Below are 27,250 nucleotides of genomic sequence, written 5' to 3' on the forward strand. Positions count from 1 at the left end.
AAAAATAGTGGGTACCGGTACATTGGAAACAGAACGTTGAAGCAGGATCTTAAGCTGAAAAAGCAAAGGACAGGATGAGCCAGAGGAAGGTGATCTGCTGTGGTGACCCCAGACTGAAAAGCCAAAAGAAGAGGAACTAAACACTCCAGGGCTAAGACATGCAATTTGATATTTATTATGAAGATAAATTATTTTAGTGGTTAATCACACATTAATCTGACACATACTCTGCACTGTATACTGCTTTATGACCATTAAACATTGTGGTGAAAAAACTGCAAATTCATCCTTTAAACATTGTCCTTACCAGTGGTGCGTAGAGTATCCAGAAATGGTTCTCAAGTAAGAGTAGCACTACTTTAATATATTTTTATTCAAGTAAAACATAGTCATCTAAAAACATTACTGATAAAGTCATCTGATGGAGAAACAATTTTATGTGCAAATTCTGGAACTTTGAAGACTAAAATGAAAGGAAAATATATAAATAACATTATAATTTGACTTAAAATTCACAAAATCAATACTTGCAGCAAGCACCTGATATATTTGTGTGTATGTATGTTAGAACGGCATAATGTACTTTCAGCTACATTATGATATGCTTATGTGCTTACTGCATCTTAATCTCCAAAGAGTTAAGCAGAACAACAAAGCTTGTGTACCAAAAAAAAAAGTCTCACTTTGTCTCTGGTGTGTTTTGGTTAGAAAGTGTTTGTTTCCCATTCAGGCTACCACAACACAGAAGGATCAATTACAACACACTTTCCAGGTGAAACTAATTACATTGTGTTTTTAATATATTATCTTTTTGGTAACACTTTATTTGATGGGGTGTGCATAAGACTGACATGACACTGTCATAAACTTGAAGGAGTCTTTATGGATGTCTATGACTGTTATTTACATTATTTACAAAATAATGCGAAATTGGCACTTTTAATGGACTTCTAGTCCAACTTTTAAAGCAACTTCTCATTAAAAGTGTCATTATTTACTGAATGACACTTCATGACACCTGTTAGTATGTTCCTAACAGGTGTTATGTCATGTTTATGACAGTATCATATTAGTCCTATGCACACCCCGTCAAATAAAGTGTTACCCACATTTATCAAGAGTACTTCGCCAATATACTATCACAGAATTGTACAAATTGTCAATATATTCAAAGTTTACAGACAACATGCTTATGAAAATTAGTACAATAAAACAACAGATACACTTTAGATGAAATGTGAAAAATGTTTCACCAAGGACAGAATATTGTTTTAATACAATGTCACAGTATTCCAGTATTACTGCAGACAAACTGACATTTCTCCTTCCTATGAACAGTGAGGATCAATAACAGAACATTCCATTCACTGCACTTTACAGAAACCTACAAAAAAGGATAAAACAATAGAGCAATTAATCAGAGTACAGAAAAATGGCAAAGGAAAAAGTCAAACTTACAATTTCAGGATGTTGTGGACTCGCTATGTATGTGACATCATCAGAACTGATGATGATTGGGACCGGATGCCTGGAGTGAAAAAACATTTCTGAGTGACTTATTTGCCTGTTTATGTTAGAAGTAGAAAAAATAGTCAGTAATATCATAGAATCAGTTGATGCTGGCATTAACTATGAAGTTGGTTTAAGTGTGAACTTAAGGGAGAAAAGCTACCTTAAAAGCTACCTTAAAAACCCATCTCCAGCAGTCATCAGATGAGAGGCGGAGTTCACCCTGGACAGGTCACTAGTCCATCACAGAGCCTTGAAAGCTAACAATGAATAAAATGTATGAGAGACAAATGGTAGATTAACAAGGGGAATAAATTCTGTCCAATTATTTTTAAATGAAATCATGTTTATTAAGCAGTTAATGTTGGAAACACACCAGTTTTTACTGTTGATAGAAATGTGACCAGCTGCTCAGTGTAAAAAAAATAAAAATCCTTCCACCATGAAGACGATGTCTTTAGATTTTATAATTCCTGATCCCTGGTTTCCTCTTTCATCTTAATTTGCTTAAACAGCAAAAATATGTTGAAGATAAAAACAACAATGAACGAGTTATAACAACAGCCTCACAATATCAAAGTCTCTTTGGGATACTGAGCTTAATTAAAACCAGTTTAGGAAGAAAACTATATTAAGTCGCAACAAACAGAACCTCCATGCAGTTATAACATGAAGCTGAATGATTGTTAAAGTAATAATAATGAAAGTCACAATAAAATTGGTAAAATAACTATTTCTAAAACCAACGTAAGTTTGTTTTTATCTGTACTGTACTGTTTATCATTTTAATCAAACTTACCACCAGCTAGAAACATGTTAGCAGCCTTCGTCTCTTCGGTTCCTTTCGTGACCCACATTTCATTTCCATCTGGTTCTTGTCCTGTTGTGTTTCTGTCTAACTTGGACTAGGACGTCACCAGCTTCAATTTACCAAAACTACTAACTATTATCAAGGCCCTCTCTACTTTTAAAGCAATATTATGCGAGTAAAAATGGCAAATTCATGGCTTTTCTTCTTTTTATGGCGGTTTTCAAATTTTAAAGTAAACGTTAAGTGAATTTTAAAAAATTCTGTTTTGAGCATATATTTTAAAATATGCACAAAATATCTTTGACAGATATTTTAAAGATATTTTAAATATCTTTTAAATATACACTTGAGCAAGTGTATGCATATTTTGAAAATATATACTTTTATATTAAATAAAAGCTTACTTTTATTTCATATATTTCTTAAAAGTGTATTTTGGTACAATTATATTTAAGAGTGTTTAAAGTTATAATGCCAAAACAGGTACAAGCATACTTTTAGTATACTTTGTATATACTGTATTTAGTACACTTAAAATGTACTTACACAAATGTAAGTATATTTGAAATATACTAAAGTATTTTTTTCATTAGGGATACCAGCCTAAAAAACATAAAAGCATTTGATGCCTTCAAAGAGGCTTTTACAACTTCTTGCTGTAAAAGCAAAAATTTCAATTTGATCTCCGATAACAGATGATGTAGTCACGTTTTGTTTATTATTCAAAGTGGTTCAAAAGTTTTCTTTCATCAGTGGTTTCGTCAAGGACAGAACCACAGAAAGCACTGCGAACCTTCAAATCATTAATGAAGCAGAGCAGATGTAATAAGCTGAACATGGGATCATTTCTCATGTCTTTGTTGATTTTGACTTGATCATTTTTCATGTTCTGCCCATCGGCCTGCTCTCTGAGGGCCAGTTTTCTGACTAGTGCATCACTGACACCATGCTCATTAAAGCAGTTGGCGTGTGGGCCGGTACCAGGTCCTACGGGAGAATAAAGGAGGATTTCCATAAAACTTGAAGGAAGCCTCGGAAAGAAATGTCCGAGTTTTCAGGCATTTCCCACATTCAGTTGTGCTGACTCAAGGGCGTAGGTTTGGTCTAAGTTTTGGTGGGACCTTACAACTTACTAAACTAATCAATGTAGATTTTCGTTTATTTATTTTGTTTTTGTTAAGAAATACATATGTTTTTTTTTTTTTAATTAATATGGCAAAAATTGGTCGGGACTATTTTATATCCCTTGAATATTGGTCGTGACATGTCACGACCGTCCATACCCAAACCTACGCCCATGTGCTGACTTGATGAAGCTGGTGTCTATCTGCAGCATCAGTGCAGATAGACACTGATGACTCCCAGTGACTGCTGCATGCAAAAGTCATGTGTCTCCATGCAAAGAGAGACCTGACTGGGGTTCAAACCCAGAACCTTCTTGTTTCAAAGCAACTGAGAGAAATTAATCACTTCAATTCCGTTTATTTCACAACAAACGTCATCTCAAGGCACTTTCAGTACATTAAGCGCAAAGTTTATTACTAAAAGTATTTTAAAATGTTTCCATCTAGATAGATTGCATCGAGTCATTGATTTGCAGAATTCACTCCTCCTGGACGAACACAGAAGCGACAGCAGACAATCGTTTGCGTTGTGTTGTGGACTTTACAGCTTCCCCTCATACTGAGCATGCGTGACGATAAAGAGGAAAAACTCCGTTTTAACAGGAAGAAGCAGAACTAGAACCTGGCTTGTTCTGAGCGACCGGCTGAGGTTTAAGACAGAGCAGAATTCATAAAAATAAAACAGATGAAATTATAAACATACAGATCAATCTGTGGCATGTTTGTTTCACTTTTCGAACCAAATTACTGACTAAAAGTTAAATGGATGGTTTTTTCTAATTTATTGAGAATTATATTTGGGTTTGTGTAAAAGTCTTTGTGTAAAAGTAGCTTACACAAATGTAAGTATATTTGAAATATACTAAACTATTTATGTAAAAGTAGCTTTATTAAAGGATGACTTCGAACTTCTTGTATTGTGTTTCCGTGCTGTTAGTGCTTGCAGAGGAAAGTAAAGTAAGTAGGCGAGCTGGAGTTCAGCTGAAACAAGCTGTTGATCTGGAGCTGTTCTCGGTGCTGAACCGCTAAATCCAATTAGCTCCCTCCCCTCCCCGCCCTCATGGTCCCTTCATCCTGTCCTCTTAGGAACGATAGTTGCGGGCCAGGCGGTTCCTTTGTATGCTGTGCATATTTTCACCCTGTTTTCTGCTCTTCGTTGCACCGAAATGTGGATTTTCAGCGGCCGACGTAAAGATCCCAGGTCAGCGGCCGGAGGGGAGCGGAGCGGCTGGAAGCTGGGCTGTCCTGGGAAATAAAAAGTTCGGCTTGTCAGAAGACTCAGCAGAGGTAGGCTGAACACACACTCCGAGGTTGGTCTTAAAGTGTGAAATGTTTTAGGGATTAGAAGAACGTCGTGGATGTCTCTGGTCCGTCTTGCTGCTTTCAGCTATTAACTCATGGTTTCTCATTTTTCACTGATTTATTTTCTTTCTTTCTTTCTTTCTTTCTTTCTTTCTTTCTTTCTTTCTTTCTTTCTTTCTTTCTTTCTTTCTTTCTTTCTTTCTTTCTTTCTTTCTTTCTTTCTTTCTTTCTTTCTTTCTTTATTTATTTATTTATTTATTTATTTATTTATTTATTTAAAGGGAAAATGAACAGCATTTTATTTTATCAACCTTTAATGAATGTCCGTTTCTTGCGTTTTTGTTTACTACAAAAGAAGACAAATATCAGGTTTCTTTCCAGGAGTAGTTTGTCTGTGAATAGGAGAAGTCGGAACTGATTTTTTTATGGTGACGTAGCAGTTTAGTTTATGACGTAGCAAAGTGTCCCAGGAGAAGATAGACTGGCTATAAATAACAAAGACAGACCTGAGCCATGGGAGTTGCAGCCTAAGTTTCTCCGTGGATTAGTGGAATGTTACACAATCAGGTTCTCCCAGAGGGTTGCGGAGGGTTATATTGATGCTCACTATAAAATCGTACATACCATACCCCTTAGAATTCGTATGATTTAGAATTTTGACCAAATTTTTCAGGTTGTCAAACAAAGGTTAATGCCAAAAAAGATGGTATGAATAAATATAAACTTCAGTTTTCAAATCATGATATTAAGGGAAAACCTACCCAAACCAAGCAGACTCCATATTCATATGTATTTGTAATTGTATTATAAAAAAAAAATGTAATTTTGTTTTACAAGCTTCATCCAGACCTGATCAATGCCAGGCTTGCAGCATTAAGGCAGCAATATAATAGAGCATGTCGATAGCTGAACAGGATCATTTTTGAAAATAGTGGCGGCCCATGTCATGGAGGATTTTCATGAGCTGTCCTGTGAGCTAATTGGAAAGATTATACAGACCACACAGTCCAAAAGCAGAGGATGGTCATCTAGACCACGTGCAGTTTGAATGCAGAAGTTAGTGCAGTTCAATAGATCCAGTACAAGCCCCGCCCATAGCCCCGCCCCTCCATTTTGATGGGCGAGTTTGACAGATAAAATTATTTCATGGTGACACTGCAGGAACAGGAACCATTATATGAACAAATGCACATTTAATGAATTACCTGCATTGACTTGAATAAGTTTGCATGTTAATGATTTAATGACATATTTAAAACATTATTTCTTTTAAATAAATTACTTAACATTAAATTAGATATTTATTTTTTCAAGGTTCATTTAATATATAATTTAATGATGTTTATTCATTTAATTTAGTCCCTTTTAACTCTTCATAATAAGTAACATATCATGCCCTGATTGATAAAAAAGAACAGATGATAAAATAAGTCATTGACATCTATCGGGTTCCAAAGCCAGAATCAAATATCTATATATGAAGGAAACATGGAACAGTGCTGAAAGTTAGTAACATATCTTGCCTTGTAGATATTATTTCATGATATTTTTAGATATGTTACAATAAAAACAATAAAATAACAACCAGCTGGAGTTCACAGTATCTCTATACTGAACTGGGTGATATCAAAAGCAATGTTTGATCACCTTCATGTTTTTCTTTAGATTCAACAGAGCACAGTCTCTTTATTAACTGAGATGAGTTTAAAATGTCTCGTCCAGCTTCTGTCACATGTGCTGTTTTGTTCTCCAGAAATGGATCTCATCAGGAGAGGAACGGCCTGAACACGGAGAAGTGAGCTCTGTTGGTCTTATCTAACCAGCCAACACTCTCATCCCTTGGAAACAGTGAGGCCTCAAAACAAGCTCCAATAGAGTTGACTCAGATTCACAGGAAGGAACAGAACCAGCCGTCTCAGCATGACAGACAGAGTGAGTTTCAACGCTCCCAAAGTCACCCCCCGCCCGGCCGCGCCTCCTGTGCTCCCACCTGAGCCAATTGATATCATTCGCACCAAAGCTCGCTCTCGGCGAGTCCACCTCAATGTAGGTGGTCTCAGTCATGAAGTGCTGTGGAGAACACTGGATCGCCTGCCTCGAACCCGTCTGGGTCGATTAAGAGACTGCAACACCCATGAGTCACTGCTGGAGATTTGTGATGACTACAGTCTCCATGAGAATGAATATTTCTTTGACAGACATCCAATGGCTTTCTCCTCCATCCTCAACTTCTACAGAACAGGGAAGCTGCACATGATGGAGGAGATGTGCGCTTTGTCCTTTGGTCAGGAGCTAGACTACTGGGGAATTGATGAGATCTACCTAGAGTCCTGTTGCCAGGCGCGGTATCACCAGAAGAAGGAGCAGATGAATGAAGAGCTAAGAAGGGAGGCTGAGACGCTGAGAGACAAGGATGGAGACGTTGAGGAGCAGGGCTGTTGTCCCGACCAAAGACAAAAGCTTTGGGATCTCCTGGAGAAACCCAGTTCCTCTGTTGCTGCAAAGGTAACAGTACACACACACACACGCCTGCACACGCCCGCACACCCCCCACACCCCACACTCCCACCCCCACATGCGCACACACACGCAATCCCCCTGCTGGTGAAGAAAACTGAAATGATCAGCTATAATTATTTCATCTCTTCACCAGGATGTTTGTCTGATGCTTTGGCATGTGGATAGTGTTTACAGCTCACAGCTGTAGTTTACTGAGATCAGTTATTTTCATAACAGTCGGCCATGTTCTCTCCAGCTCAGTTTTGTTATAACTGGTCCCATTCTGACTGATAATACATAACTGTCTTTACGAAGTCTTTATCTTACATCTCATATCACAGGCCCAGATTTAGGCCCATTGGAGGGTTACCTACCACACGTTTCTTTAACTCATGCAGTTGACAATAGACTAAGAGTAAAGTTCAACGTGATATTCAAGCACAGTTAGTCTGACGCTAGCCTGCCTGTTGCCTTTTTACACTCTTCCGGCCGATTCAAATCTCTCCTCACAGGCAGTCCGGGCTTTCTCCCATTTACTTGTTTTTCTCTGTTAGAATTTTCAACCGGGTCAATCAGCAAACTGAAGGAGAAGTTTGAATGATGATGTTGATTTTCTGCGCTGTTATAGAATTGTAGCCTGCCTGTAGTTTTAGCAAAGACAGCGGAGGAAGTGAAGGAAGCTATTCAGTCCTTGTTGGCCACGCTTCTAAATTTTCAATTAACAATAAAAGCCATCTGGTCCTCTTTTCACAGTGGAGGACGGTTGTTTCTGGCAGGCAGGCAATTTCTGGTCAACTTCATAGTGTCAACCTGGTGCATTACATACTTCACGGCCAAACGTTAGCGACTCAGTAAAATTTAGAACTTCAACAGACTCCAAGACTCCAGGAAGCAATCAATTTTTAATAGCCAAGAGCCCTCTGCCAAGGCTCTCTGTGTAAAGCAAAGTGTAGAACAAAGGGCTGGTTTTTCACCGGTCCATCGCAGGGCAGCACAGAGACAGACAGGACAGACAATAATGCACAAATTTAGAGAACAATCAACCTGACAGTCATGTTTCTGGACTGTGGGAGGAAGCCAGAGTACCTGGAGAGAACCTACGGATGCACAGGAAGAGCATCCAAACTCCATGCAGAAAGACCCCGGGCCAGGAATCAAACCCAGAACCTCCCTGCTGCAAGAAAACAGTGCCACTGTGCAGCCCCATTTTCATAGTTGTTTTGTCAAATTGATAATGAAAATAATATAGTTTATAACAGCTTTTCCAAATGGGAAAGAATAATTTCGGGCCGTTTAGATATTTGTGTCAGGGTTTCTGGTGATAAACTATTGCATTTTCATACAGATAGGAGATGGAAACAGAAAACAAACAATCTTGTTTATTTATTTTCCTTGGAAGTATTGTTTTGTATTAATACAATTGTCTAGTTGATTGTATGAACTGGATATACTACTTATTATCTAGTCAGATTGGATGTTTCCTTTTGTTTTGTTTGCTCTTGTTCTATTTAACATTTCTACTCTTACAAGCAAGTGAAAATTTACTCAATAAAACTAGATTGTTTGACAAGATGTCAGTGCTTTCTTCTGTAAGGGTTTGTTAAAACCTGCATGTCCACACTGTAAACTGAATAAATACTTTAATTGTACCCTTTTATCCTTATATATATACTGTATATATATATATATATATATATATATAAAAAAATTCCCTTCTCACCCACCGCGGGTGGTTCTTATCCTCTGAGCTCGGGTCCTCTACCAGAGGCCTGGGAGCTTGAGGGTTCTGCGCAGTATCTTGGCTGTGCCAAGGACTGCACATTTCTGGACTGAGATGTCTGATGTTGTTCCTGGGATCTGTTGTAGCCATTGGTCCAGTTTGGGGGTGACTGCCCCGAGGGCCCCGATGACCACAGGCACCACTGTGGTCTTCACCTTCCAGGCCCTCTCCAGTTCCTCCCTGAGGCCCTGGTATTTCTCTAGTTTCTCGTGCTCCTTTTTCCTGATGTTGCAGTCGCTTGGTATTGCTACATCTATCACAACGGCTTTCCTCTGTTGTTTATCCACTACGACAATGTCTGGTTGGTTCGCCATTACCATTTTGTCTGTCTGGATCTGGAAGTCCCACAGGATCTTAGCTCTGGCGTTCTCCGCCACCTTTGGGGGTGTTTCCCACTTTGATCTCGGGGTTTCCAGTCCATATTCTGCACAGATGTTTCTGTACACTATGCCTGCAACTTGGTTATGTCGTTCCATGTACGCTTTCCCTGCCAGTATCTTGCACCCTGCTGTTATGTGCTGGACTGTCTCAGGGGCCTCCTTGCACAACCTACACCTTGGGTCTTGTCTGGTGTGGTATATCTGGGCCTCTATTGCTCTGGTGTTTAGGGCCTGTTCCTGGGCGGCCAGGATGAGGGCCTCTATATATATATATATATATATATATATATATATATATATATATATATATATATATATATACTTTCACAGAAGTGGAAATGCATATGCTGTGCATTGCTCTCTTCCACAGCAGAGCGATGCACCTGCCTGTTAAGAAGCAACATATTAGACTGTATGCTGTGACTGGCAGGCCAAATCCATTGTTCAGCTCAAGTTGCTGTAAAACTGTGGCTGGGATTTTTTTAGCCACTCTGAGTGATCTCTAAAATCCATTCAGATAAGCTGTGCAGTATAATTGTTAAATATTGGTGAAGTTCCCATTTTTATGGATGAAAATGAAGTAAACACACCTAATTCGGGTGACGTTGAACAGCATTTTCTTTACTTGTAAACAGATTGTGAAGTCACCATTACCTTGTCTCTCCAGAGACTTAGGATGATTCAGGTTGTGGCATGATGGGTTCACCATGCAACCAGCCTGCACATACATGGATGACAGTTCTGTAAAATACCTTTGCGAGGAGCCATTGTTGATCAAATGTAGTTCCTCATTCTAAACTTAAGAGTTACTTGAAGCTGCTGTCACAGTTTTCTGTCTTATCATATAGACTGGTGTTTAAAAAGCACCTGTTTTTTGGCTCTGAACATGAAGAAATGAAGATCATTTGGTGGAAAATCAAGTCATGTGATGCCTTTGAAGTATTTCTGTTGCACTTCTGTTTACACTGGAGATGAATGTGGTGAAAGTCAAAGTGTGCTGTTGTGTTACTACATTGACATAAGCATCTCATTTTATCAATTTCTTCATATTAAAGGACTGACCATCAGTCCCCATAGAAGATTTGATAATTATTAGACAAATTAATCTAACAGGAAACAATTATGTGTAAAGTTTCACTTTCAGTTTTAGAGTTCATCTCCCCTTGGTGTCTGTTTTAGGTAATGTAGTGTTTGTGGCTCACTGATGTGACATTTAACTTGCAGTGGTGTTGACCCAGCTATTCTCAAGTCTTTGTAAAGCAGAACTTTTCAGCACCAGTGGCGCTGGTGTACGGCAGCCTTGCCTCTGTCAGATTGCCCCTGTGGCTACTGTCCAGTTGCTCACCACCACCACTGTGTGAATGTGTGAATGTAGTGTGAAGTGCTTTGTGGTCCTCTAGACTTGATAAACCTCCAGAGGCCATTTATCATGTCCAAAAATCTGTCAGCTATTCATTTATAGAGTGTTTGCATTCTACAGTGTTAGTAAGACGATGTGGGAGCATTGTTTTATTAAGGGATAGTGTTTTCCACACTATAAAACATTTGAAGGTGGATTACCTTGAAAATGAAAGTCCACCTGCTGCCTTGAAAAAGTCAACAAGAAAATTGCTTTGGTCTTAACTCAGAAATTAAAATTCATGAAGTTGATTTAACAACAAGGGACAAGTTGTCTAAACATGTTTTTTTAAGTTCATTAAATTTGACTTGTGAGTTTTAACTTAATGCTGCAATTTAAACGAAATAAATTTTTCATAATATGCAAGAAAAAAAATTCCCTCCTGTAGTTAAAGAGCACACAGTTCTCTATTGTGCTCTATTAGTTTTACTCACAATATCCAGTTAAAATTACTATGCCCTTTTCTTTAGAATAATATAAATTCTTGCTTCAAGTTACATGAACAAAATTTCTGATCTGATAAATACATTTTATTAAACATCACAATGAATTCTGCTCCAAAACATTTAGTGTGAATTCTCAAGCTTTACAATCTGTTAGTAGCAATAAAACCAACATTTGCTTTAATGACACACAAGAGTTAGATCGATGTAACACACTTCCATCTCATTCCCGGTGCCACACAGGAGACAAAAACACGCTGCTAAGCACACTGGGAAATATTTCCCACTCCTGTCTTTTTCTTCTTTCAGTTTTTTTAAGTGCTAACCTAAAAACTCTAGTTTATCCAACTCTTGAATGTTTAACAAAATTAATAAAAAGTTAAAACAACTTACTGCTCTAAATTTGTCTTTCATAAACTCGCACATTTAGGTTCAAAATCTAGATCTCGCTACATTTATTTGACCTAAAAAGTAGAAGATAGTAGACACAATTAAATGCAGTTCAAATGTCTTACAGAGCAACACTAAAAGGCTGTTATGGAATAGTGTGTGAGGCATCAAAACCTGTCCAATCCAAGTTATGTTTGCACAGATGATTGTCCATCATCTGTATGTTGCTCGGCTCAGGCACAGATGACATCCGGAGTTGTCTTTGCGAATTAAAAAAAAAGGTTTTATTTACCTTTATACAAAAATACAGCTTGACATACTCGGTGCCTAACTCTCCCCAGAAGAACGGAAACCGAGCACTGTGCACCCCAACCTTCCAGGAACACACATCAAAAACAGTCGCATTCAATGACATAAAGGAAATATCAGTTACTAAGTTATGAAGCTACAATGAAAAATGAATGAACTTATTATAATAAACAAAACAAATTGGGTGGGGTACCTGTGAACTATAATACACATGAACAGTACAATAAATAAATAAACTAATAAATTCAGTGTCTCTCACATGTACCTACTTCCTACAAGAAGTTGGTATAAGTCAATCCAAAGAGTAAAGGTCAGCAGGAACAGAAATTGCCGTGGAAATACAGTTGACACCATTACTAACACGGCTGTTTGACTAGGATGAAACTATCCCACATGTATTGTTCATGTTGCTGTCCAACACAACACAGTTATGTGGTCCTTCAGACAGAATATTTAAGTGTTTTTCTTTTACTTGAGTAATGTTGTTTTGAAGTAGCACTACTCTTTCCTAAGTATAATTTCTGACTACTCTAACCTCCTCTGATCACTTCACTGAATGTTTACAACAAACATGCAAAGACACAGACACACACCCACACAATTCAAGGTAAATACTTCTTTTATGTACACAAATTGCCTTATTCTATTGTTATCTTCTAGTAGGCCAGTAACAAAAAAACTTTAATGACTCAGCTATTGCTAAAGAACAGTAGCTAAAACTTAAAGGGCTGGAAAACCAAAACAAGGAGAAGGTAAAGCAAGACAACTTATAGATATGTTTAAGTACTTTTTTTCTGCTCTGTCCTAAGACAACATGTATGTGCAAGAGTGTGGAGTGATAAAGGTTTTACAAGAACCATACTGGAGCATCTCAAACATTTGCATGAACAGTTTTTTAGAAGAGTAAATGTTAGTTTGATCTGTTCAAAAGTGAAGTTTTAAGGTAAGACAAGAGAGGACTTCACCGGTTAGAGATGCAGAAATAGATTTTTCATTAGAAACTCCCACAAATCAAGGACTTCAACTGTAAATATCAATACTATAAACAACAATCCATGATTTTTCATTCTATGGTCAACATCGTGAATATTGTGTTATTGTTTGGTTATGTATTATACTCAGAATAAATATGTATATATCACCAGAAAACTTGAGATGATGGTTTGTCCTTCTGACAACAAGGTCAACAGTGTACAGGCTACACAGCAAAGGAGCTGGCAGAGTCTTTGCAACTGGAACACATGTTATTACTGGAGAACAGTCGAATGCTGAACTGTGTTAAGCACAGAACAAAATTAATGAACAACAATTTGTCAATACCTCCTCAATATGGCTTCATTTTAGGTAAGTTCACATTTTTTTAGGGCAGTCAGCACATTTCAGTACTGCTTTCAGAAGAAGATTGAGTTGATCCTGAACAAATTGAGAAAGCATGTGTTAAACTTTTCTCCCTATTGACTATTAATATGGACGTTAGAACTAGTTAGAACTTGCTGAAATCTTTCTTATGTTTTTTGAGGAGCTGGAATAGTTTGTGGTTGTAGGTATAGTGTGTTAGTGTAATGGAGGCTGGAACAGGGGACACCCTCCGGGTTGAAAACATTTGCTTTGTAGACAAGAGATGGCCCTTTCATACCTATCTGTTGTTGAGAGCGTCATCTCTTCAGCCATCATCTGTTGGGGCAGCAGCATGAGAAACCAGGGATTTAAAAAGGATCAACAACCTGATAAAGAATGCTGGTTCTGTTCTGGTTCAGTTCTGGTTCTGTTCTGGGGATGACTGTGGAACCTCTGGAGATGATGATTCAAAGAAGGATTCTTCATAAAATCAATAAAATTATGGACAACCCTGACCATCCTCTTCAGGAGACTGGCTTGAGAAAACAGAGAATCTTCAGTCAGAGGTTTCTTCAGATTCGCTGTAATACAGACTGCTACAGGAGATCTTTCCTGCCAACAGCCATCAAGATTTACAATAACTCTTTGAAGAATCTGAATTTATGAGTTACAACAACATTTGGGGTTACAAAAGTATTTTTGAATTTGAGTATTAATCATTCAGGTACAGCACTTTTCCTCTCCTGGTTATAGTCATTTTGAGCCTTGTAGATGTAAAGCAGCTCACTGTCATTTTCTATTCTTATTTCCGTCCTTTGGAGGTATCTGTCATAGTGGCAATGAATGGAACACAACAGTTGTGACAGCTTGTTGACACAGTTCCCAGTTAATATTGTAGGACTAAAGGCATCCAGATTATGATAGCAAGAGCTTTCATGCAGTGGAAAAGACAAGTGTGATCTTATTTTTTAAGTAGCTGAGAATAATAATGTTGCCTTCCCTGGAATTCAAATACAAACACCTTAACATACTTTTATCCAAGTCCCAGACATACGTATAATATTCTGTGAAAGGTCTACAAAGACCTATTTATCTTTGGTATTCAACTTTATCTTAACTAACACCAAATTGTAATCCGCATTATTTGATTTCTATATTTTCAGTTGTGGCTGTTGTGTTATAGTGATGAGTACCCTGACTAGTGGCAAGCTTCTGTAACTAAGGGAGATTGTTCTGCAGTTTATAGAACAATCAACATGAAAATGTATCATAAACAAGGTGGAGAAAACAGGGCAGCTCTGTCTGCAGCTTCTAAGACCTTTAGGAGTTTCCAGAATGCATGCTACCTTTTTTGCTTAACTGTTTAACTCGTTATTTATTTATTTTTAATTTTAGCTAATCTTTGATGCTTAGAACCCAAACCATGTTAGAGAGTTAAAATAAAAACAGTAAATAATTATCGCTGGTAATATTTCAGCAATTAAAAAATAAAATTCTTAATTTCTTGATCTTAAACATCAAATTCAATTCCGATTCAAAAACAACATAAATAAATAAGATAAATTAATTAATTATTATTTTAAATAATAATTAATTCTATATTAATACCTCTTGATCTTTGAGTCTTAATGGTCAGATTTAAAAAACAGCAGACTGCAGCAATCCCTCATACTGATGTATCTAGTGACAGCAGAAAGGAATGTTCACCTTTAACAGGAAGAAATCTCTAGCAGAAGCCAAGCCTGAATCAATGTGAGCTGCCATCTGTCACAACCAACAGAGAGAAGATAAAGCACAATACAACATAGCAGCACTGATCCAGGAGTACTTTCTATGTAAAATGAATCTTTCTCTAGTCATACTAACCACTTTCACACTCAAACCAGACTCTCCCTGCCACAAACACGAAGCTTGGGGTTAAGTTGTTCACCCAAGGGGAAGAAACAGAAATCAAACCCACAATTTTCTATTTGCTAGACAATTGCTCAAGCCCTAGCGTAGTGCACCTGCGGCTCAGTGGAAAAACATTCATAATACTTCCAGTCAGAAGAAATACTTTGGTCAAAGTAAAAGATTATATTCAGCCCAAGCCTGCCAGCACTGTGAATCATATTGAACCTAGCTGTTTATAGGGGAAACAGGGACAGAGAAGTCTCTCAAGTTCTCTAACCACATATCAGTCAGGACTCTTTAAAATCAGGACCTGTGCACCTTTCCCCATCTTCCAATTTTATTTCCCATCATATCCACTTCCTCCCCATTTATTAAAACTATTGTGAAATTGTACAGTGTCCAGTGGTACTTGGGGTACTGTGCATTGTTTAAATAGAACTGTGAACACGCAGTGTAACAGTTGCTGAACATTTGGAGGTCATCGGATTGATTCATGTCTGAATTACCTCCCTGTAACAATGGATCAGAACGAGGTATATAAATAGAAAACGAGATCTGCAGAAACAGCAGCTTTCCTATGGATCCTTGTTCTTCCAGAAATACTTCTAGGTATTGATTAGGACTTGGGTTTCTCTGTCCAGCCACTTTATTTACCTCATTTTCCGACTGTTTGTTTCCTTATTCTGGATCATACATGACTTCTAATAAGTCAACCAATGGGATTAACTTTAGAGTTAAGCAATATCTATCTATCTTTTCATTTTTGGTGACATCAGAGAAGGGATACTGAATCCCAAATCTAAGGCTTGAGTTCTTTCGCCTTAATTCTTCCTCCTCCGACTAGCTTCTAAAGCAGCTTGTATGTTCCAAGTAATTCTTAGAATCTGCCCTGGGTGCCAAGGTCACAGCATTTGGCAGCCATTAAGCCATTAAGATGCTGCAAGGTGGCCAAGCTTGGATATGCCTGCTCTTTACTTGTTTTTGCTTTATCTCTCTTTTCTACATCTTTCTTCTCTCCTTCTCTTGGCAGTTGTTTTTGACTATGTGTTCCCTTTGATACAGTTATTGAAAATCCCCTAAATGTGGTCCATTCTGCTGTATGAACTGTAAAGCAAAGTGTTTCCTGGAATGACCCTGTAAGCCCAGGCAATCTTTGAACAGGTTTGGCTGATACAATCAGTCACATGACTTCATGACTCTAAGTAAAGTAAATGCTGAATAAATGTACTACAACTAAATATTTCCTCATTGGTTTCATACTCAGAAATTACAGACATTTGGTCATTATTGCTGTGTTCAATGTATGAATCTCAGTGGCAGTGCTAGAGGGTGGTTTAGTTCCCCCTGAAGGAGTCATAACTCCCCAACAAAATATCAGATTATTATTTTCTTTTTCATCTAATTTAATATGTGGTTGTTGTGATATTATCCTAGCAAAACACAACTTATTTTTTTAAAAACCCAGCAAATTATAATCAATATCGATTGATATGAAATGCATATATCTTGATTTCAGTCATATTGTCGACCCCAATATATGCTTTAATTAATATCAAAATGTCACATATTCTCTAGCCATTTTATTGGTGACTGTTGCAGATGTCTGGGTTCTCAGTGCACCTCTGTTTGTGTTGAGAACAGTTAGAACAAATGATCCATCGTAACACTCTCAATAAAACGCCTAGTCCTCCCTTAGCACCTGGAGCCGCCACTTATATATCTTAGTACATCCCAGTTAGTATCAAACATGTCCGTTAGCATGGCTCACAGGAGTCCTGAGCCAGCAATTACTATGTGAAGATGTTTGTCATAAAACATGAATCCTTTCCCTACTGAATCCTTTCTCCATTTGTTATTAGATGTGCAAAATTAATGTGGAAAAAAAAATCTGAAAATTACAATGAACGGTATCCTGCTGCAGTGGGTTGTGCAGGATACTGAGCAGGCCAGATGTTGATTCAGCTCCACAGGCACCTGAAGGCCTGTGATTTCCCCACACAGTGCTGGTGATGTTCAGCTGTCTCTCTGTCACACAGCCTGGCATCCTGTAGAGAGCTATGTTTCCCTACATTTGTTTTCCCAGCATGATATCACACATGGATTATGTTCAAATGTGTAACAACTCAAAACTTTTTCTTCTTAGTCTTCCAATAACCATCCAATAATCTGGCCTCTAGGAAATCTGATACGTCATACACTTTAAAACACACTAATTCACATATCAGATATTATTTATATTACATATGTATGTAGTTTCATTTAGAAGTCAGTTTTGCCTTTTCATGGTACTGTAAGGCAGCAGTGTCCATTACTCTAGATAGGGATAGACCTGCAGCTTCATTTGATACCTACCTTTTCTTAGTGTGGTCATTTACAGCTTGATTCTTTCTGTCCTGGGCGAAAACCACTTCTGACCTCTCTCTATCTTTTCTATAGTTAGCCGCTAAATCCTATTACAATTATCTTGAAGTGTCCTCTCAAAGGCTGTAGGGGAAAGACTTGGAGCTCACTTGACTAACACATGACAAAGGTTGTATATAAAATAATTGTAGATCGTCTTTGAACACTATTCTAATAGTTGAACCATAAAAAAAATAATTTTATGTTAAGCTACTTTTTAAGAACATGAACAGTGGTGTTTACCAACTAGGAAAAGGTAAAAAAAATGAAATGCTATCTGTGATTCCATTCAGCCAGTCTCTCCGCAGTTTGTGCTTTCTGCAATACCTCCAGCGACAAAATGTAATTTACTTTGCTAAGAAAACCCTCAGTTTAAAGCAGTTTAATTTAGAAATCATGGTCAAATCACTGTTACATCATTAAAGACTTCTATTTTTAGAGCCTAGACAGGACGCAGTACAGTACAGTGTGTACAGTACAGTGTGCACATGTTAGGTGTAATGTGCATTGATAAATAATCTTATTTTATTACTACATTTTGTTGGACCATTTTAGCAAGAACCTCTCTCCCTTCCCTCTATTGATGTAGATGATGTAGATGAAGACATTAAATTTTTATTTGGATAAAATTATCACAGAATTTAAAAAAAAATCTTTTTACAATAGAAAATATTGGCAACCACACCAGTTATTTGTCTTTAAATAACCACACTTTTTGTTGAGTTTATTGTTGAGTAGGCAAAACAATATTTTTTTGGCCCTCAAGTCTTTTTGACGATTTTGACGATGTGACAAAACATCTGGACAGCCCTGCCATAAATGTTTAATGCATGAACCTGTTCTTTAATGAAACCTCAGTTTAATATCTGCACCTTGCTATTTTTATCCTGTAAGCAAAACATTCTGTACCCATGTGCTTCAATCAATGTGTATCCAATAATTTTTCATTGTAAGTATTTTCATGTTATTATGGAGATACTTAGTCGAACAAATGCCCAACTGTTGTAAATTGTGAATATAAAAATTTTACATTACATTCTTTGACCATTAGTTGTTTGGAACAGTTGAGTCTCATAAAACACGATTGATCATGACAGTGAGTCTGAATCTGTTTGTCTTGGCTCAAATATTTCTGAATAAATAGAATCTTGACTGCAGTAAATCATGGAAATGTCATCAAAATAATTGTAGTTACTTTATAAGAGCAAAACACTAAATCTGTTTGACGTTATTCATAGTATCTGATTTGTGATCATTATTTGTGTATTAATTCAACTGCCTTTGAGATCTAATTCATACCTGAAAGTCTGATCTACTGTCCACTGCCTGTGAAGTCTGTGTAGTACAACTTTCATTATAGTTGTCATAGAACCACTAGGGTGTACTTAGGGTCTTTGTTGATGTTCTCATGGAGACCAGAATGCACATCATCATGGACAGTCATGCTTCTAGTTAGATGGTGGCATGTATATTTAACATAGAAAATGATGAGTAACACCAAAGAAAAACAACAATGATGCTTGTTTAGAAAAAAAAACTTGATACAGGAAACATCTACTGTTTCTAAGGTGCAGATAACATCTCTTAGTGACAGCATGAATACAGACACAAATTAATATTCTGGCGAGAAATTATTGTTCTTGACTTTCAGTTTAAAGAAAGCATTATTTTGGTACAATGCATTGGGTACAATTTGGATCACAATCAGTCAAACTTATGCATCCCATCAATATTAATTCTGTTGGTAGGATATCTGAATTTGAATTATTCTGTGTCTGAAATACAGATTATGATTTCATTTGGCATATGTCTGCTATACTTTAATGTCAGTCTGAACAAATTGAGTAGGAGGGAAAATGCCAGGCTAACATGTCCTGTGTCTTCTCCTGAGTCTCCTCTCAGTGGGACGTGCCTGGATCACCTCACCAGGGAGGCGTCCGGGAGGCATCCTAACCAAATGCCTGAGCCACCTCAACTGGCTCCTCTCGACATGGAGCAGCAGTGGCTCTACTCTGAGTCCTCACTGGGTGACCGAGCTTCTCACCTTATTACTAAGGGAGAGCCCAGACACCCTGTGGAGAAAGCTCATTTTGACTGCTTGTATCTGTGATCTTGTACTGTCACTGCCCAGACCATAGATGAGGATAGGAATGTGCCCTAATTATTGCTCTTATTACATGGCATAAGGGGAGACATCTACCAGCACTCCAATGCCAGACTGTTAACTAACGTGGTTTCTCAGATGAACATTCGGACTCCATCTCAGATCACTCACCTTACTGGAGTCAGACCCACAGATCTCCAGCAGTTCCCTGGACAAATCTAATCAAGCTGGCAGCCTTGAATTTCTAATCGCCTTGTTCGTGCAGAACCGAGTTCAAACCTGTTCTGTCTTCCTCTGCGCTCCTGACCATCAAATCAAGCAAATCATCTGTCAAGATATCATCCAGCCCTCAGAGATACAATGATCACATTAGGATTAATCTTCAACCACTCGCTCGATCCCACTCACCTCTTCCTGGCAGATATTATGCTCTTCATCTGCAGTATCTGGTTCATCTCCGATTCTCCAAACTACCTCTGACTGTCTGCCCTCACAGTGCGCTGTCTGTCCTGGTTTCCTGGTTCCTCGTCCAATCACCCAAGAACTTCAACACTGAACATTTCATATTTTGTAATAAATATTTTAAACTGATTTGTTGGTGTGGGTCAAAAATATTTCCAAAACCATGACATTATATAACTTGAAATGAATTTGATGTTTCATAAGGTACATACACTGGAATGCTAGGAAAACTGACACTAAAAAAACAGAACTCAAATACTTGAAAAGTTTTATTACATAATAGTATTTCATTAGAAGTCAACTAAGGAAAGAAAGACAATAGACATCCATCGCAGTTAGTTCACAAAAAGGAATGCCACATCTATTATTACAATACCAGGTTTGCTCAAACATAAAAAAGATCTGCAGCTTTGTATAAATGTAACTATAAAATGATGTATGTTAAAAAGCCATCTAATATTCTTCATTGCTGTGTTTCTCTTACAGGTCCTGGCCATGGTCTCCATCCTGTTTATTATCATCTCCACCATCTCATTATCTCTCAACACTCTGCCAGAGCTTCAGGTTGTTGATGAGTTCGGCCAGTTCAATGATAACCCCAATCTAGCCCATGTAGAAGCAGTGTGCATTGCCTGGTTCACTATGGAGTACCTGCTTCGGCTGCTGTCAGCACCTAATAAATGGAACTTCATCAAAGCACCACTGAATATCATAGATTTGCTGGCTATATTGCCTTATTATGTGACCCTCTGCCTAACTGAGTCTAACAAGAGTGTCCTGCAGTTCCAGAATGTGCGCCGTGTTGTCCAGATTTTCCGTATTATGAGGATCTTGAGGATCCTTAAACTTGCTAGGCATTCAACAGGACTCCAGTCCTTGGGTTTCACATTGCGAAGAAGCTATAATGAGCTGGGTTTGCTGATTCTTTTCTTGGCTATGGGCATTATGATCTTCTCTAGCTTAGTATTCTTTGCTGAAAAGGATGAGGATGCAACTAAATTCACAAGCATCCCTGCCTCCTTTTGGTGGGCCACTATTACAATGACAACTGTTGGATACGGCGACATTTATCCACAAACCCTGCTTGGCAAAATTGTAGGAGGGCTTTGCTGTATAGCAGGTGTGCTAGTCATTGCTCTTCCCATCCCCATAATTGTCAACAACTTCTCAGAGTTCTACAGAGAACAGAAGAGGCAAGAAAAGGCTATTAAGAGAAGAGAAGCCCTTGAAAGAGCCAAAAGAAGTGGAAGCATTGTTTCGATTAATTTGAAAGATGCGTTTGCCCGTAGTATGGAACTCACAGACGTGCTGGTAGAAAAAAAAGAGGAAAGCAAATGTCCAGTAGATAACCACCTGTCCCCTAGTCGTTGGAGCTACCACAAACATTACTCCAATACAGATGTCAGTAGCCCAGCAAAGTCCCAGCCATACCAAGAGGTCACGCAGTGGGCTTCCCCTGGAGCAGGAAAACCACTGTTGAATAAAACTTCTCCTCGACACCTTCCTGCAAAGCAACTTGCAGGAAGTTCTTACAACAAGACAGGAATCACCCAGGAGCAGCAAGACAAATGTATAGAAGAGCCAATAAACATGGATATTTTGACCTCTAGTCAAACCCAACCGGCTTCACCTAAAGTCGGCAATAGGGAGAAACTTGTTGGTGTGGTTGATTCTTCAGGTGAAAAAGAGAAAAAAAGCTCTTTGTTACCAAGTGTAGTGGAAGGTCAATGTAGTCTGAGGCACTCTATCCCCCCTCCCTTAGATTTAAGTCAAATCAGCACAATGGAAGCATGTCAACGCCTGGACAGTGACCAACCAATGACAATAATCAAAGAGGGTTTGTATGAATTTGTGTCCACTCCCCAAAGATCAACAACTGAAGAAAAGCCATTGTTACCACAGAGAGTGAATGATTATAGCAGTCCTCCAACAATTACAACTTTAAATGTGGACTTCATTGGATCGGAAGGTGATGTTCTTACAGCAATTATGACACCATTAGCAACCAAAGACTCCACTAGCTCACCCAAGGTTGATCAACTACTTTCGGAAGATGTGTTTTCTATGTTCTCTACTTCTCCCAGTTCTGCTACACCTGACACAGTGTCTGTGCTAACAATACCACAGTCTCCATCCCTGTCACAGGAGTCTGCCCGCCCTGTTGGGGAGAGTTCCATAATCAGGAGCTTAGAAGGTGAAGGGCAGCACACAAGCTTAAGCCAGCAGGGGAAGAATCACATGGAAAGGGCTGCTACTGGCTCTAGCTCAGCTAAAGCAAGCCCACTCAACTGCACAAATGAGCTAGTGACTATGAGAGAGGCAGATGGAGGAGGAGACACAGAGGGTAAAGGACAAGGACAGGGTGGGGAAAAACAAGAAAATCACATTGCTTTGGATGGAAGTTTGACACCACCCTGTGAAACAAGTATGTGAGCTCAATGATAAGGATAGATTGAAAGCAGAGATAGAAGAAACACATAAATAAAAAGAAACAAAAGCTTGTGGAATGCATGGTCATGACTTTGTTAAGAGTGATGGATGGTTACCTGATTGAGACCTCCTCCATGTTCAAAAGGACACTGAACGCACAAATTGTGGAAGCACAAACATAGATGTTATTTAAAGAAAGAAAAAAAACTTCTGTTCTGTCAATTTTAATGAGCACCAATTTTGTTTGTGTTCTAATTGCTTGAAGACAAACCTGTACAATGACATGACTGAGAACAACCAATGACGAACTGCTAATTTTGTAAGACTCAGAGGAAAGCAAAACAACGCCTTGAGTAAATGAAAATATTTGTGAGTGTCATGATTTTTTTTGTTTGAATGCAATTTTGTCTGTTTGGAAAAAGAGAGTGGAATTTCACTCTTGTTTTCTACTCTGCAGTTTTTGCTTAGAATGGGTAACAGGTAACAGTAAAAGCAGGATGACATTTTAACTTTTGAATTTGTCAATGCAACGTTAACACATAAATTCAACAAATGTAGAAAATCATTCATCACGTAATATACTCTACGGTTGGTCTTCCCATCTGTTGGTGAGTGAATTAAAGACGTAAGCATCTGAGAAATACAGTACATGTGGGGTTGATGACTTTGTTCTGTTTTATGACTATTTAAATTTTTTTAACTTTTTCTATCGTTCTCTTTTTGTATAATCCTGTACCGACAGAGAACTGAATCTTTATGATAAAATAAGCAAAAGGAGCTGTAATCACTCCTGTATTCATCACTGTATGCACACTTTTGAAAACGGAATATCCAGCATCATATTTCTGACAGGCAACATCAATAATAAGCAACCCTGGAAATTAAAAATGCAACAAATCTACAGTCATTTTCAATAAATCAGAATATGTGTTACAATGTGGCTCGTTTGTCAGATTAAAAGAATCTTTTGAAAATAACAACCTTTAAGCAGATATTAAACATATTTTCATTAAGCCCAAATTCTGCATTGTTTTTTATTGATCTAATGTAATATTCTAATTTTAAATGTCATGTTTTCATTACATGAAAGCAGAAAATCATCCTGATTAATATAAATAAAGGCTTGAAAACAGTGTGTAATGTGTTTCACTTGGTGAACTGAGTTACTAAAGTAAATACAATTCTTATTTATTGAATATGACTGTATTGAGAAAGATTTATACTGTCATTGTTGTATGGACTGTGTAATCAACCTTGGCTCTTGTCTTTTAGTTATTTCATTCGTGTCTGTAATAAAATCCCAGAATGCACATCCAACTTCAGATTTGGACATGCATCTTAAGAAACAGTCCAACCAGTGGAACTAAAGCTTTACTGTTCCAGTTTTTTTCCTACTGCTGCCACACAAGGAGGTAGGATGAAAGAAATTCCTCCCTCTGCCTGCAGAAGAGGTTCACAGAAGCCTGTATGTAAATGGAGTTAAGCATAACTCCATTTACATACAGGCTTCTGTGTGTCTTTTTGAATACTGCATTCCACCTTCAGCTGTTCTTATCTGTGGTTTCATTATAGACATCCTCTACTTCCTTTAAAACAACTTAAATTATTTATTTTTTGACAAAACTCTTCTCTGAGTCGCTGTCATACCCAAAAAGTTCTTACTTGGAGGTTTTTCACCTGTAACTAAAGATTATGAAGTGTAAGACTTGAGGGTGTCCAGATACTGTGATTCTCCTTTGTAGAATAATCCACAGACACAATTGAACTCTTTCTCAATGTTGAACATTTAATTTCCTTAAAGCTTCATTGAACAGGTACAGGTTTGTCCCCAAAACTTCTTCTCAACCCTTTTTACCCATCTGGGGGAACCTTTCACAGTAAAACATCACCCTTCAAAGTAAAACATTTCCAAAACATTTAACATTTTCATTACTTCAATTTTCATTCTTACACTATTTCCCCCCTTACAGCAAAAGAAGCATCCCCGCTTCAAACATAGCAAACAAAATGGGCTGATTTAGTACAACAAGAAAACAGCCATTTTCATAAACCAGAATCATACTATTATATGGAACAGCAATGAACTGTTATCACGGGGGACCTTTCACAGTAAAACCTCACCCTTCAAAATAAAACATTTCCAAAACATTTTACATTTTCATTACTCCAATTTTCACTCTTACAGAAGCATGACATGGTCTCTCACTCTCTGAGGCTGCAAAACATGTCCTTATAATACAGGGCTGAGTGACCTTGTGTAAATGAAACATACAAATGCTTTCAGTATGCCCATTTTTATAAGCATTTCATAGAGACCGAACATCCCTTTTTACTGTGCTGTCTAACTGGGATAAGGCGAAGCAGACTGGCTTCACTCCTCACCTTCAAGTGGAATCTTTCTTGCATATTGTAGCAGCAGTTGTCAAACTTGTAATGTACAATAATCAATTGTTTCCTGGTATTTCAATATAAAGTGGTTTTGATGGAATTGTTTTCAAATCTTCTGGTCTTGCAATGGGCTGCATGGTGATGCTGTTGTTGGAACTTTTCTCTTGCAGCAAGAAGATTGTGGTTTTAAATCCCATCTGGCGTCTTTCTGCATGTCTCTTCTGTGCATGCACAAGTTTCCAGTGGGTAGTCCTGCTTTCACACACGGTCCAAAAATACGCCTTTTGGGTTGTTTCTTTTTGTCCTTATGAGGGAGTTTGTATGTGCCTGGTTTTTTAGGTTTATTTGACTTTTAGGATCTGTTACAACTGCACTATGCTTCAAAAGTGTTGCATGTGATCAGGGTTATTTGAAAACCTGGATTCCAAAAAAAGATCAAATAGAAATAAATAACCATCAGTTTCAGAGAAAATTCCTAGAAAAATATTCTGAATCATTTGAAGAATAATACGACTTAAACTTTTCTATTTAGAGGTTTGTTAAAACAGTGCCCTCTACAGGCTTTCTTCAGTACACAAAGTGGTGGGAGCCACAGAAGCAGAAACGATAACTATTCTAATTTATTCTGTTTTTTCACTTCTAGTAATTCAGTTTAAGTTTAATGGACCAGTCAGAAGGTAATATGTAAATTCACTTCATATACGTAAGTTACATTTTTTGTTCAAAATAATTTGTTTGAATTTTATAAAATAAACATTATACTCTGTGAAGTATGTTTAGAATAATCGGTGCCTTTTCATAAATGAATTTATGAGAAGGTGAAAAATATAATTTAGGATTTGTTAGGATTGCCTTTTATTAGTTCTAACTTCATACTTGTATTCTCACAGAATTTCTCAAATAACATTGTTTATTCTTTTACTGCTCTGTTGTCAACATAATTCAGTCAACTAAAAAGTGCCCACCATAGCTGAGGTCCAAGTACTGTCATTCACAATTTCATTTTGTAGTTTGCCTCTTTTTTTGGAGAACATGTTCACTTGGGCTCAGTTTGTCAAAAAGTTTAGCTTGGATTATTTTTGTCTCTTAGTGATGAAAAATTTAATGTAGCATGGTAGTACACAAAAGATAAACTCCAGATTCATAAAATGTACCTAGATTAATTTTAGAGATGGTAAAAATTAGGTTGCTAAAACTAAAATGATTTGTCCTCCAGGGTTAGATGACCTATAAGCTATTGACTTGAGAATCAAACACATGGAGAAAATAAAACTCTTCTTCAGCACACATAAGAGGTTTGTGAGAATCTCTAAGATAACTTATTTTTGTCTTTCCTGAACATTAGCCACCATGGGAACAAACTCTGTTCCTCAGTTTGTGTTTGTACGAGTTATTCTTTGCACAGTAGGACACCCGAGGGCAAATAGAAAACCAGGCACTGAAAACCTTGAACTATCCTCACTGCTTGAATTCTGTTGTTGTACTCTTATCATTCCACTGTTTTTCCATCTGCTTTTTAAACGACTACAAGATGCCAGTGAGTTAGTTTATGTAAATAAGTAAATGTTGCTCATAATGACTTTTGATTCTGTTACAAAATGACAGAAAAATAAATGTGTTCATTCAAACAATGTTTTTGTAGGATGTCTATTTTTTGCTGCGCTTCAAGAACAGGGAAATTAAATCAGCAATAAGGCAATGAATCACATATCAGCCATCCTAAATTAAGCATCTAAAATAATATTTTTAAATGATCTCCAAATAACATGAAATTGGTAGATCTCAAACTCAAACCAATTTCCAAGAAAGTCTGTTTGTGGACAGACTAGACAAATTTTTGTCTTCACGTATAAAGCGTGCGTGCGCACAAAAAATGTGCGGCGCCACATTTTACGCACAACTAGGCATGTATAAAATTTAACTTTGTGTCAAAGTTTGTGTAAATTTACGCACACTTTTTCGCTGGCACACTTTTTCGCTGGCGAAAAAGTGTGCATGTATTTATGGGTGGTGACAGGATGGACCAGCAAGGAAAGCCACGTGCGTGCGCATGGCTTTATACATCCGAATGTTTTTGTGTGCCGCACTTTTCTAAATTTTTCCGTAGGCCAAGTTTTAGTGTGAAAACTGCGCTCTCTTATATGCATGAGGCCCAAAGTGTCTTCCTTGAAGGCTGCCCCAACCTCCTCCGTCTTCTAGAACTGGAGATGCAGCACCCAATGGGCTCATCACCCTGGTAAAAATGCAAAACTAACCTTAAAATAAATTCATCTGTTATTGCAGCAGCAC

General features: G+C 37.7%; 1 protein-coding gene across 1 annotated transcript; it reads left to right on the forward strand.

Annotated features, from left to right (window-relative positions):
• Nucleotides 1-4,553: 4,553 nt before the first annotated feature.
• Nucleotides 4,554-23,508, forward strand: LOC116721255 (potassium voltage-gated channel subfamily B member 2-like). The gene is made up of 3 exons (XM_032564872.1): nucleotides 4,554-4,731; nucleotides 6,500-7,251; nucleotides 20,630-23,508. Exons 2-3 carry the CDS (start codon nucleotides 6,667-6,669, stop codon nucleotides 22,574-22,576), a joined length of 2,532 nt encoding a protein of 843 aa, XP_032420763.1. The 5' UTR covers nucleotides 4,554-4,731; nucleotides 6,500-6,666; the 3' UTR covers nucleotides 22,577-23,508.
• Nucleotides 23,509-27,250: the final 3,742 nt, after the last annotated feature.

The sequence above is a fragment of the Xiphophorus hellerii genome, chromosome 6, assembly GCF_003331165.1.
Source record: "Xiphophorus hellerii strain 12219 chromosome 6, Xiphophorus_hellerii-4.1, whole genome shotgun sequence".
NCBI classification, from domain to species: Eukaryota; Metazoa; Chordata; class Actinopteri; order Cyprinodontiformes; family Poeciliidae; genus Xiphophorus; species Xiphophorus hellerii.

Excerpts from the sequence above, each read along its gene's own strand:
- LOC116721255 (XM_032564872.1), top strand. The coding sequence starts at position 6,667 with ATGACAGACAGAGTGAGTTTCAACGCTCCCAAAGTCACCCCCCGCCCG. Across the intron at positions 7,252-20,629 it reads GTTCCTCTGTTGCTGCAAAG|GTCCTGGCCATGGTCTCCAT; the intron begins GTAACAGTACAC and ends TTTCTCTTACAG.